A 14,368-nucleotide genomic window follows, 5' to 3' on the forward strand; every position below is an offset into this window, starting at 1 on the left:
GCGGATGCACCTCACAAGGGTCCGTGGCTTAGAAATGGCACTCCCTGCCGTGTCTATCTCCTGCAGGCCTGCTCTAATGCACCGTGACATGCTTCTGAATACAGAGAGCTGTTTGCAGTCACCACCAGGATTTGTTAGTAATTATTTTCACAGTGTCACGCGGCTGTCACTCTCTCGGAGAGACAGAGCCTGCCTCGGGCAGCCTGCAAAAGAGAAGGAGGAGAGAAAGGAACTGCTGGGCTCACACTGGGTACCAGAGATCCACCTCTGCTTTGTCTTTTCAACTAGATACTTCTCCCGGTGTGAAATTCTATTTATTTATGGGGAAAAAGCAAATATAGTCATGTCCAAGTGGCATCAAATAAATATTGTTTAAAAAATAACTCTTGCTAGGTGTCACATCCCATCCAGGCTACACAGTTCACAAAGAATCTCTTTTATATTTTAATTTGCTACTAGCCTGCGGCTAAAAGACAAGAAATGTATCTGATACCGGGAAAGGCTCAGGTATCAGCCTAACGTACAAATCAAATCATACAACTCAGATATACTGTATCTGGAGGGAAGTTTTACAGTTTCTCAGCAATATCTCCCAAATTAGGTCCCGACTTAGTTTTTTGGTAATGCCCTTGATCCCAGTACCATTGTGCATACAGGGCATCATCATGGGTGTCTGGGAGGGTGTGATTGTTCATTAAAATTTGGTATAGACCTGAATCCTCTACCTCAAGTGAATAGAGCAAGAATGGAACTTTGGTGCTCACATCTCAAGGTTTGGGATCTAAGAAGGATAATAATGAGGAGCCTGAGGGTATCTGAAAACGGGTGGATGAATGGATGGATAGACAGACAGACAGAGAGAGACACACTGAAAGAAATGCAGATTGAACTAAAGGACTGCTCTTAAAGCATCTTTCCTCAATGAATTCCTCTTTTCTTCCTGTCTCTCACTCTTCTTTTCTCTTTATTTGTTCATAAAATACGTAAGGCAGAGTAGGGACTACTTTGTTTTATGTATTTCTCCTACGCCTGAAAAAACTTGACAAAGGGTGGAGATTAAGGTGGGTTTGCATCACTTACTTTGTCACGTGTAAACTTCCCAGCATACCAACCTAAATTACCACCCTATCACATCCCTCTGCTCCAATCTCACGAGGCATATGTCATCCACAATTCTACCATGTAATGTGTGTTACTGGGCATGCATGAGAACCGAATCGTGCAGGAAGAGGAGTAAGGCCAAAAAAAGGCTGTGAGCAAACGCCACTGCCAGGCAATCGAACATGGCGTCGGATGCACCCCAAAAACAGAGAGCCATAGCAAGGTAGAACAGGTGACCAGTGCCTAAAGAAAACAAGGAGGAGAAAAATAGTTTTTTGGGGGTGGGGGGTAGGGTTGTTAAAAAATTAACAAACACATATTCCCATAACAGAGCTGCTTTAACTCACTCATTATCAGAGGCCTCTAAGCAGCAGAACTTGGAAGAGAAAAATTATACCAGAAAATAAAAATAAATAGATATCATAACTCACTGATGAGCTCTCACTAATGTGCACATAAGATGAGGGATCCGCACTATAAACACTTCACAGCAAAGACTCTGCTTTATCACAGCATTAAAATAAAAACAACATCTTTTACCATTTAATGCAGCATTAAAACATAAAAACCGGCACAGGGAAACAAACATGTGTAAGCCGTGGCCAGTTCCAAAGGAACAAATGTTCATAAGTAAGACATCAGATTTAACCCTCAAAGTGCTAGAGAGCCCATGGATGCATGGATTCCTTTCTGCTATCTGCAGTGCCAGTAAAGCGTGCGATATCTTACATAGTTACATAGCTGAAAAGAGACCCGCGTCCATCAAGTTCAGCCTCCCTCACATATGTTTTTGCTGTTGATCCAAAAGAAGGCATAAAGCCTAGTCTGAAGCGCTTCCAATTTTGCAACAAACTAGGAAAAAATTCCTTCTTGACCCCAAAATAGCAGTCAGATGTCTCCTTGGATTAAGCAGCTATTACCCCACTAATTAGAAATTATACCCCTGTATGTTGTGTTTTTGCAAGAATTTATCCAATTGCAGTTTAAATATAGAAACATAGAATGTGACGGCAATTTTCTAAATACTTTCATTAGTCTCTGGCCTTATCTTATAGTTAGGATAGCCTTATGCCTATGCCACGCATGCTTAAACTCCTTTACTGTGTTAACCTCTACCACTTCAGCTGGAAGGCTATACCATGCATCCACTACCCTCTCAGTAAAGTAATACTTCCTGATATTATTTTTAAACCGTTGTCCCTCTAATTTAAGACTATGTCCTCTTGTTGTGGTAGTTTTTCTTCTTTTAAATATAGTCTCCTCCTTTACTGTGTTGATTCCCTTTATGTATTTAAATGTTTCTATCATATCCCCCCTGTCTCGTCTTTCCTCCAAGCTATACATGTTAAGATCCTTTAACCTTTCCTGGTAAGTTTTATCCTGCAATCCATGAACCAGTTTAGTAGCCCTTCTCTGAACTCTCTCTAAGGTATCAATATCCTTCTGAAGATACGGTCTCCAGTACTGCGTACAATACTCCCAGTGAGGTCTCACCAGTGATCTGTACAATGGCATGAGCACTTCCCTCTTTCTACTGCTAATACCTCTCTCTATACAACCAAGCATTCTGCTAGCATTTCCTGCTGCTCTGTTACATTGCCTGCCTACCTTTAAGTCATCAGAAATAATCACCCCTAAATCCATTTCCTCAGATGTTGAGGTTAGGACTCTATCAAATATTCTGTACTCTGCCCTTGGGTATTTACGTCCAAGATGCATTATCTTGCACTTATCCACATTAAATGTCAGTTGCCACAACTCTGACCATTTTTCTAGTTTACCTAAATCATTAGCCATTTGGCTTATCCCTCCTGGAACATCAACCCTGTTACATATCTTAGTATCATCAGCAAAAAGACATACCTTACCATCAAGACCTTCTGCAATATCACTGATAAAAATATTAAAGAGAATAGGTCCAAGTACAGATCCCTGAGGTACCCCACTGGTGACAAGCCCAAGCTTTGAATATGCTCAATTGACTACAACCCTCTGTTGCCTGTCACTCAGCCACTGCCTCACCCATTCAACAATATTGGAATCCAAACTCAAAGATTGCAGTTTATTGATAAGCCTTCTATGTGCAACAGTGTCAAAAGCCTTACTGAAATCTAGGTAAGCAATGTCTACTGCACCACCCTGATCTATAATTTTAGTTACCCAATCAAAAAAACCAATAAGATTAGTTTGGCATGATCTCCCTGAAGTAAACCCATGTTGTCTCTGATCTTGAAATCCATGTGTTTTTAGATGTTCAACAATCCTATCCTTTAACCTTGTTTCCATCACTTTCCCCACTACTGAAGTAAGGCTTACTGGCCTATAGTTGCCCGACTCCTCCCTATTACCTTTCTTGTGAATGGGCACAACATTCGCCAACTTCCAATCTTCTGGGACTACTCCGGTTATCAATGATTGGTTAAATAAATCTGTTAATGGTTTTGCTAATACACCACTAAGCTCTTTTAATAGCTTTGGGTGTATTCCATCAGGTCCCATTGACTTATTTGTCTTTACTTTTGACAGTTGAAATAGAACCTCTTCCTCTGTAAACTCACGTGTAATAAATGACTCATTTATCCTTTTTCTTAACTGAGGTCCCTCTCCTTCATTTTCATCTGTAAATACCGAACAAAAATATTCATTGAGGCAGTCAGCTAGACCTTTATCCTCTTCTACATACATTCCTTCTTTTGTTTTTAATCTAACTAATCATTGTTTTACTTTTCTTTTCTCATTTATGTATCTAAAAAAAGTGTTGTCCCCCTTTTTTTACTGACTGTGCTATTTTCTCTTCTGTGTGTGATTTGGAAGCTCTTATAACTTGCTTAGCCTCTTTCTGTCTAATCTTATAGATCATTCTGTCTTCCTCACTCTGTTTTTTTTTATAATTACTGAATGCTAACTTTTTGTTTTTTACTATTTTGGCCACATCTGCGGAGTACGACAGTGGTTTCTTGAATTTTTTGCTTTTACTGACAAGCCTAATGCAATTGTCTGTTGCCTTCAGTAGTGCAACTTTTAAATAATCCCATTTCTCTTGGACGCCATTTAAATTGCTCCAGTCTGATAATGACTCCTTTACACATAGTCTAATTTTAGAAAAGTCTGTTTTTCTAAAGTCTAAAACTGTTGTTTTTGTGTGGTGTGACTCAGTCACTGTTCTTATATTAAACCACACTGACTGATGATCACTGGATCCTAAACTTTCACCTACAGTAATATCGGATACCAAATCTCCATTTGTTAACACTAAATCTAGTATGGCCGCTTTACGAGTTGGCTCCTCAACGACTTGTTTTAGAGACAATCCCAGTAGGGAGTTTAGAATATGGGGGGTCTCCTGGCACAAGCAGCTATTTTTGTTTTCCAATTCACAATATCTGTATGGACTCTGACAAAACCATCTCTTCAGGCAGAGAATTCCATATCCTTATTGCTCTTACTGTAAAAAAAACTTTTTCTTTGCCTTAGATGAAATCTCCTTTCTTCCAGCCTAAATGTGTGACCTTGTGTCCTATGTATAGCCCTGTTTATGAATAGATTGCCAGATAAAGGTTTGTACTGGCCCCGAATATATTTGTATAATGTTATCATATCCCCTCTCAGGCGCCGTTTTTCCAAACTAAACTAGATTTTATGCTATCCTTCACATAATGGGCCACCCATCATCCTTCCCTGCCTTCCCTGTCTTTTCTATATAAAGAGTACCCTGGTATTGCTATGTCCCAGTTATTTTTCTCATTATACCATGTCTCAGTAACATCGACTAAATCTACATTATCAGTTGCCATTATTGCCACAAGTTCATGGATCTTATTCCCTAAACTGCGAGCATTTGTAGACATCATTTTTTAACACACTTGCTACAGGCACCTCCTGTCCATATTTTGTGTGGCAATTGGATTGATGTTTTATTTCAGCCTATCACAGTGCTGCTGTTCTCCAACATGGTGGATGCCCTGTGTCTTACTGCTACAGATAGAGAGCATGCCGATCTCAACTCCCGCCTAAAGAGAATCTTTGGTGCATTCTGGCCCCTGAAAAGCTCACTGACTGCAAGGAAAATCCCATCCGAAAAAGCCGGCTCTAATCCTGGTTCAGATCTGCCATCGTCAGCCTGGCCCACCACGAGGCCCTGCAATACAGAGGTCTTATCTCAGAATATATGGTACACGGGTGAGGATATCAGGTAGCTCACTATGACTCTCACCATTCCACGCGGAGGCTGCCCCTCTTGACAACCGGGATCTCAAGCCTATTAGCTGGCTTCACAGTGCAGGACTCTAATCTGCCCCAGTAGGCTGTCGGCTGAGCTTCGGACAGCGAGCTGCCCTTGGAGTGCAAAGGCAAAGCTGCTTTACCCTGTTGCAGAGAATTTTTTTTCTTTTCCTTATGTTGTCGCAGATACCTTATCTCTTTATAAACACAAATATAAACACCGCGCTTACAGCAGCAGTAGCTTAGTATCCAACAGCTCAAAATACATATTCTCCATTGTGTTTAAATGTACATGGGGATTTAGGCCAGAGCGCAGGTAACGTTCTCTTTGCCTTATCTCTATATACCTAAATTATTTATCCCCTGGTGTTCGGTTAATCTTCGGATTAATCTTAGGTCTCTTGGCTGAGATCAACTCGATTTTTATTACAATAGTAGATATCAAGTTTACAAAATAAACCGCTAAACAACATGTAAAAAAAAAAAAAAATCTGCAAGAATAAAATACTATAAACCTTGAAAAAAATTGGTGATAAAATTGCAGTATAATATGGCTTAAAATATACCACGGTGTCTATTTTCACAAATGGTTTGTGTTTATGAGATGCTATGAAACTGCTCTATGCCCAGAAATGCAAAAATCAAATCCATCAGTGAATTTTCTTATTGTAAAAACGGAGACAGTCAGGTCTCTTATATGGTACTGTAACTTCACAAATTAGTAACAAAGGCGTACATTGAGGATATTGATTTGTTCAGAACAGTTTGTTGAGCATAATTTGGGGGGTTGATCACATTGGCACATATCAGATATCAGAAATGGGCAGTTAATAAGTATGAAAAAAATAAAAGCAAAAAAAATTAATAAATTATCACAAACTATGACATTAACTGGCAAACAAAATGGCAGCACTCTAAGGCAAAGATAGCCTGGAATGCCCACTTTCACAAACAGTAGGGCTTTGTGGGGTAATTTCAACAGTCAAACTGGTATAACGCCCCAAAATGAGACACAGGTTCAATCAAAGCCATCAGTAAAAACTGAAATGGTCAGGTCTCCTACATGCTGCTATAGCGTCACAGGATAGTGGCAGAGGCATACATTGATGGTATAGTTGTACTCAGAACATGTAGATATTGTACAGTATTAGCACACATCAAGTTTACGAAATAATTTTTTTATAAGTGTGTCTGGTAAAACCCAAGAAAAAAAAATACTACCTGCCCCCGGTATAAAACCCATGCCCCCTCTACAAAATGTGTCACCCCTTTACTACACTGCTGCCCCCTTCTACAAAAAAACCCTGCTCCCCTCTACAACATCCCTGCCCCCTGTATGAAAACCCTGCCCTACACTGCAAAATCCCTGTCTCCCCTTTACTACACCGCTGACCCTCTCTACAAAATTCCTACCGCCCTTTACAGTATTATCCACTGAAAAATAAGTATCTGCAAGCAGACACTCTACTCAAAACTGAGGAATGCCTGCATCTGCTTGCTGCTCCCTGCTGTTGACTCCGGCCTCTGTGCTTTACCACCCCGACGTCACCCGCACCCAGGAATTGTTCCTCTGCCAGGGATCACTGGAGGAGGGCAGAGCATGTTGGCGTGGCACACCTCCGTGCGCCTTTATGCTCCTCCAGGATCAAGTAGTGCTGCTCGACCCTCGCCCCATGTGTAAGTAAAGAACTGGCTGCGATCTACCTGCATCGCCTTTGCAGAAGACATACTGGGCACCCCTGCTCTATATCATGTTGTATTTAAAATACTGCATTTAAAAAAAAAAAAAAAACACACATGACTTTTTTTTAATAAAGCCGTGTTTAAAACAGTTCTCGGCTGCTGCGGGTACCAAATACCTGAGTGTATGATACACATGACCAGTCTGTGCTCATTCACATGTCAAGATGAGAATTCTGTGATAGACGTGTAGACATGAGACATGCAGGTGATACACACAAAGACAAGCTCGAAATGTGCCATATGATGGTGGTTAGGAGATTTGTTATCCTATTGGCGAATAGAATGTGTGGTGTCCTTACAATAAGCATCGCTTGGTTGGGCAGTGCATTCTGTGATCCAGCATTTTGGTGGCATTGGATGTGGCACTTACTGATGAATGAAAGGATTTACCAAACTCTGCCAATACAATACCCTATTAAAAAACTATTCAAATTAACACCTTGTCCCAGCAGACAGATGGAAGAAGGGGTGGGCTGGTGGCAAAACAACCCCCTACTTTGGGTTACTAGGGGTCCAGATAACTCAACCTTTTTCTTTAAATAATCTATTTTATGGTTTGAGGCAGCTAACAGTTAAGCTATTTCATTATTTGTTTCTGTCTGTTTATTATTATTATTTTACTGGGAGGTCTGAGGGTGTAATTTCCATGCACAGATACCATATTTTATTAATAATGACATAATTGAAATGACACGCATCATTGCATTTACAGAAATCTTCAGTACTATGAAAAAGGGAAAACAAAACACAAGTAATTATAAAAGGCACAAAATACAGAATCTTAACTGTAAGTGATAAAGAAAAAACTAACAAGACAACATACAAAGCAGTAACAGGTAAGATATGGTTAAACGAGCAGATCACACAGAGCAGGTTACATACTTACATAAGTTTCAAGTCCCAGTCACCACAGGTAACGAAGATAGACTTGACGCTGGGATCTAAAAGGCCCTCTTTCCCCATCCACTCCTCGACTCTCTGCAAGACAGTGGAGAGAAGCAGGACGGACATGAGATGAGCAGCTTTAGGCTTTGGAAGAGGCACACCATTGCTACACAGATAAGCTCTTGTAATCACAACAGGGAGAAAATTGTGATCTTATCTGACCTGGTCTATAGTCTCCCTGTTATTAACAAGACTCAGTGCTTGTTTACTAGGGAGATGGGTGCAGTAAGGGGGACGAACGCTGGAAGGTCACAATACTCTTGGAAGGCCCAGCGGCATAAACAGAGAGGATGTTATGATAACTTGCCTTTGATGTTTATCACTCAGTGACCACTTGGAAGCGCTGATAATTTACTTTGCTTCAGAGATTGGAGAAGACAGAGTTTACTATCTCCTTACATACTGGAACATTTTAACTTTCGTCAAGGTCACACAGAAATTATTTATCACGTCATTTGAACTGCAGCATTTTAATTAAACATGTTTAAATTGATACAGTCTACGCATTCACATATATATACACAAACACATACACACGTGTATATATAGATATATAAATATACACATATATATTAATTTTGGTCTCTTTCTCAGTCTATTTATCTCTACTGATCAATCTATCTCTACGCATATCTATCTATTGACCTATTCATCTATATCTGCGTATACTTATCTTCTTAGATCTACCCATCAATAAAAAATTTCAATACCTTTTATGCTGTAACTACGTACGGTATATGTACCTGTCAATATCTGCATATGCCTAGCTCTGTATATTTCCATCTAAATGTAATCTATCTATACATCAGATTCTATATCCTTGCTTTAGATCTGACGGCTGTCTAAATCGGTTATTCCATGCCCAAAAAAAATATTAACTATTACTTATTTAACAAGTAATTAGCCTGTGTAATGAAGTTCTAAATATCTGGCATGCCATGCAGACAACCCCGGGATTACCACTCATTGCACTGTTCAAATGTCCAAATAAAACAAACGGAAAAAGTGCTAGAAAACTAAGGGGGATATGGCCAAAGTCTAAGCCTCAAGGACTAAACAGAATCAGTAACCAGATAATGTATTTCACTGTCACAGAGGCCGGCACCACAAGGAAGAAGTGAAGATATCCAGTTATATTATACTCACCTCTAACACTTGGCTGAGGGTTGGCTGCCCATCTACCATTTCTTGGATGATGCCTGTTAGCTGAGAAAGAACAAACAGGAATTAAAACCGTTAATATCAACATGAATCCCATCCGAAACCAAAATAGCATCCCGGGTAACAGCTTCAGTTATTGTATTTCTCTGACATTAACATCAGAACAACACCTCAAGCTAGAATTTCCAACTGACCTAATCCAGCCACCTAATAAAGGTCTACAGATTACCAACAGTTTATCGAACAGGAAAACAAACAGAAATCACATCAGTTTACTTGAAATACTCAACATTCTCTGAGACCACTACTCTCTGACATTTACCAGTAAAGAGTACTGGGTCCCCTTTCAATCAGATACAGCCAACTTTGGCCCCTCCAACAGGAGAGCCGTGGGATGACACCTGTCTTAGATTGTGAGTTCTTCTGCAGTAAAAATGGTTTGAACCTCTTCAATCAGAATCCCATGAAACTCTCTTCACAAAGTTTATATGAAAACTCATATAAACTATATAAATCAGGCATTTGGCCGCACACAGCAAGGACTAAAGCAAGTTTAAAATGTAAGCTAACGTCATTCCACCCTCTCAACCCACCCAACCCCTTGTTTATTAACTCACAATGCAAGTTTAATTAATTGTAATGAAAACCACAACTCGGACTTAAGGGCAAACTTATTTTCCACTAATGACTAACGAGCAATGGTAATAAATACCTTTCAGTGAGAAATGTTAATTAAAAAGAGGAAGGAGGCTATAGGATTTTCTTTTGCAGTTCATTAAGTCATTACGATGTGCATTTTAACAGAAGGCAAAGCTGCCGCAGACATTCTCAGCAGATCAGTTTTGGGGATTTCTACCTGGTACCCAGTGTGGAGAGTCCACAGTTGATAGTTCAGCCTTTCATAGCCCTGATTAAAGGTTTTACGATATTACCCACTGGTTAGCACAATGTAGGTTACAAAAGTCATGGAGAAAGACCACGTTTCTGAGATATGAATGGTTATTTTACACAAAGGATGGAGATAAGTCAATGTTTTGTGATCTTTCCGTGGAATAAAAATCAGAACTGTTCATAATGCAAGGAAGACTGCTGATCAAACAAGGCATTAAATAGGACTTTATTTTGTCTTTTGCGGATTTCATTTTGTAGTTGCGACATAGAGGCTGTTTTTTTAGTGTTATCCAAAAATTTGAAAAAAAACACAAAATATTCTTAGTTACATATGAAAAACAAGGAAAGGGTAACAAAAAATGGGAGCTTACAAATCTAGAGGGAAAAAAAGTGAAAGGAGGTTTCAAGTCAAATTTCGTAACTCTCTGCTCAAATTTCCTGCGCTGAATTTAATGGATATGACCAGAGATAGAGGTAGAATAAGCAGTAAGACAGGGTAAAATAATTCTGGAAATAGATATATTTAAAGGCAGGAAGGAAAAGGGACTCTTGTGAAATGTATTTATTTATTTTAAAAAATCTCTTATAAAAACCACCACCGTTTTTAAGACCCAGACTCCCTCATTTATCCAACTTAGTAAAAGGTTACGTTACAGCAGTGAACACCATAGGACAGCTGATGACAGCTTCATTTTCATCAATTTAAATTCTTCCTCGTTAGTGCTGGGTGTTGTCCAGGGAAATACTAAGGACAAATTTCCATTAGAAAGCTTCTTAAAGAGAGGATTGTTTTATTGGAATTTAGGGACACGGTGAAGTGGTTATGGTGTTCACAATGACCCTTTAAAGCATAGAGCTAGATTGATCCATCAGGGAGTCAAAATTCACTCTAAATTTTAAAATAAAATAAAACAGAAATGAGACTCTCAACGTGAAATTGAAATGTATTTATTGTAGGTACAATTTATTGCCTCGTTACTTGCATTCGATATAACGAACAGCTGATTATTTTGTGTCTGTGGCATTTTACCACGAATGCATTCCATAAAGGTAAGCAGGCCATGAAGGCTTATTTAGTGGCTACACGCTAAGTCCTTTCTTGCGGAATGGGGTAGATAGCCCCATGAAAGGACCTAAAAACAGTAATGAACGTGTGGAAAAGCCCACGGTGTTGAAATAAATCCCAATAATCTAGTTAGTGGGCACTTTGTTATACCATTACATTACCTGATTTCCCCTAATGGCTGCTGATTTGAAGGGGTCAGCCTGTATGTAAATGTTCTCCCATAAAGAAAATTGAAGCATGTCACTGGGAGGTGGAGATCGTTTCTGCCACTGAAAGTTAAATGCTGCATCAAACTCTATTTCATTGACTGTGAAATAGCAGGGAAATAAACTGTAATTGGCATTAACCCGTTTCATGCTGGTGACGGACTGTCTGCATGGAATCCTGCTGATAGTATTTAAAGACACACTAACACATTAAGGTACCTGTTGTATCGGTCTCTTCTTAGTGTGTTTGTCTTTTCCCAATTGTACAGCCCTGCGGAATTTGTTGGCGCTTTATAAAGGCCAGTGATAAATAAATAAATAAATAAAAAAATAAGGTAAAATAATATTTATAAATTTAGCTTGTTATATTTTATATGTCACCCTTTTTTCCAACATATTTTAATTGCGTTATATTCTGCCATCTCAAGTACTGTGTAATATGCACAGACAGGGTACTTTATGCAAATGAACTGATTAGTACCCATGATCCTCTAGTTAAATATAATAAGGTAGTTCCTATATTTCGCTCAATGCCAAAATTCAATTGCTTTTCATTTCAATGGGAACGCTGTTGGTCATCTCGGATTGTGTCAACTTGGAATAAAAGGACAAGGAGTAGGTAGTCACTTGCAAAACGTTTCTTTGCGAGACATTTTTGTGATGCAGAGTTAACGACAAAGCACGGGGTCAGTGAAGAGAACGCCCGGCATTCTGTGACACATTGTATTTTGTTTCTACACTTTACACTAGGCCTTAAGACAATGATGTGCACTGTGCGTACCCCTCAGCGGTTTATCGGTAAATTAATCATAATGCTACCACAAAGCGCTTTGCCGATTACATAAGTACTAGCCTCTAGTGTGCGATCTGATAAGATGGCATTGCCTTTCTTCCTGGACAAAGGAAGCAATAAATCTCAGCCTTACAAGGCAGGTGCAACAACAAAGCCACTTACTTCCATTTCCAGAAACAGTGGCAGTGAGAGGAGAACACGGGGATCACATTCCTGACAGCATGGTCTGAAAATGGAGTCCGGGCCCGGTGTAAATTAAAGGGTGCATTTCAAGGAATGCTTTTACCACCACCACTGCCAAATATTTAGAATATGCAGTCTTCAAACACATTTCAGATGAGATTTATTTTTATTTATTGTTTAAGCAGCTATTAGCAGGGTTTTTTTTGTTTAGTTTTTTTAATATAAATATTTAGATTATGTTTCTGTTCCTTACACGCAAGACCAAACTAATTTCACTAATTGTAAAGCAATTTTCTGGAAGTACAATACGAACTCAGCTCAAAGTCTCGCTCACTTGCAAGAATTTCCCATGATCCTCTGCCTGTACAATGAAATCTGCATAAATCTGTAACACACAGCAGTGGGTCCATGCGTGCATTAATCTATTCTAGTCTCATCCATAAAATAAAAGTGAACTGAAACAGATATTCATTCACACAACTCCTGCAAATTAGAATTGCTTTATTGGAGTTTGCTTTTGTTTTGGTTTTGAATGATGGGATTTTTTTGTTATGACAGAATTGCACATTTCCTGTAAAATCCATGAATATCGCTCTCTTCCTTTTGGAAGGGAAAGACAATGAATGGAGCTAATTTGCAAACACATTATCATTAAACAAAAAACTATTGAATGATTTTAACCTACTGATGTCACTGAGAAATCATTTGGGTAAAAATAAAAAATAAAAGATTAATAATAAGGCTTCAAATTGTCCACACGTATTATGGTGCTGCTTGGCAGAAGCTGATCTTATACACATGTCTCTTTGCTATTTGGTGAAACTGGTGAAACAGAAACCGTGGAATTTGCTGTTTAACATTTGAAGTGCCAGAGAGGGAGTTCAGCATCTTTCTTATCACTTTTAATCATTCCTGCCAGTCATTTTACCAACAGAAATTGTTTGCAGGACAAAACGGCACAGTATAAACAATATAGTTATATTTTAAGCAAGCAGAAGAGATTCAATAAACTTTGGAGGTATTTACAGATCAGAGTGTGTGGGGGTGGGGGGTTATTAAAATGTCCTGTTTTGGAAAATGGTACACAGCACTTATAGTGGGGCAATTACCATGGAAACAAGTGAAACCTGTAGGCACATTCCATCGGTGACACCTACCTTTTTTCATCTTTGCAGAACACAACACTTTGATAAATCTCCACTAATGTCTCACAGACTGCTAGACCCTTTATCTGACATAATCAGAACGTTACTGAAAGGTTATATTGCAAAAATATCTTAAAAAGCAAAAAAAAACAGTCCATTGAAAATGTATACCGCCAAAGAAAACATACAAGTATTTTTGTTTCTGAATGTTTTCTTTGGGGTTATATAAAAATAAAAACTGCTTGCAAAAGCTGCAGACATCCTGTCTGCAGTATTTGTAAGCAGTACTCTCATTTCCCAGGGGGGAATAAAATAATCAGAGGCTTCTGATTGAGAAGTCACTGTGCTGGAGCTGGTAAGAAAGCTCATTGAGAAGGGGGAAGGCAGTCGAGAGCTAGCCCAGTGCGCCTGCCGATTACGTAGCCTCCGTGGAACGAACGGAAACGGATGCAAAAAGAGATTTTCTACTCCAGTAGCAAAAGTGTTGAAAAGACGTCAATAACTTTCCTATTATTGAACCAATTTCAATGGCATTACCTACAATGAATGCTTAACGTATGGAGATTTGTTTGACGAGGTACGGAAGATGACATCTTTTAAATTAGCTCCATTCGCCAAGTTGGGCCACTTTCGATGGCATTGTTCATAGCATTAATTAATGTTTGAGGCTCTAGCGCTCGAATTGGTGCAGGGATATTTTCCTCGAGCTGCTCAAATGGACACGGTTTGTTGATGTACAACCACTCTTTCAGATATACCCACAGGAAGTAATCGGGAGCTGAAAGGTTGGACGAACGTGGTGGCCAATTAATCTGGGAATTTCTAGAAATTACAGTTGTCTCAGGAGTTCCATTGTGGCCCTGGCTGTATGGGCAGTAGCACCACATCCACTACAGGACGTTAAAAAAAATAA

General features: G+C 39.2%; 1 protein-coding gene across 1 annotated transcript in view; it reads right to left on the reverse strand.

Moving 5' to 3' along the window:
• Positions 1-14,368, reverse strand: part of ERI3 (ERI1 exoribonuclease family member 3) — a 262,591-nt gene that overhangs the window by 211,325 nt on the left and 36,898 nt on the right. Inside the window, exons 5-6 of the mRNA XM_063428007.1 lie at positions 9,157-9,216; positions 7,952-8,043 (exon numbers count right to left, since the gene is read on the reverse strand). Coding sequence (XP_063284077.1) covers positions 7,952-8,043; positions 9,157-9,216 — 152 coding nt within the window. The remainder of the gene's footprint in view (positions 1-7,951; positions 8,044-9,156; positions 9,217-14,368) is intronic.

Source organism: Pelobates fuscus, chromosome 7 (assembly GCF_036172605.1).
Source record: "Pelobates fuscus isolate aPelFus1 chromosome 7, aPelFus1.pri, whole genome shotgun sequence".
Taxonomy (NCBI): Eukaryota; Metazoa; Chordata; class Amphibia; order Anura; family Pelobatidae; genus Pelobates; species Pelobates fuscus.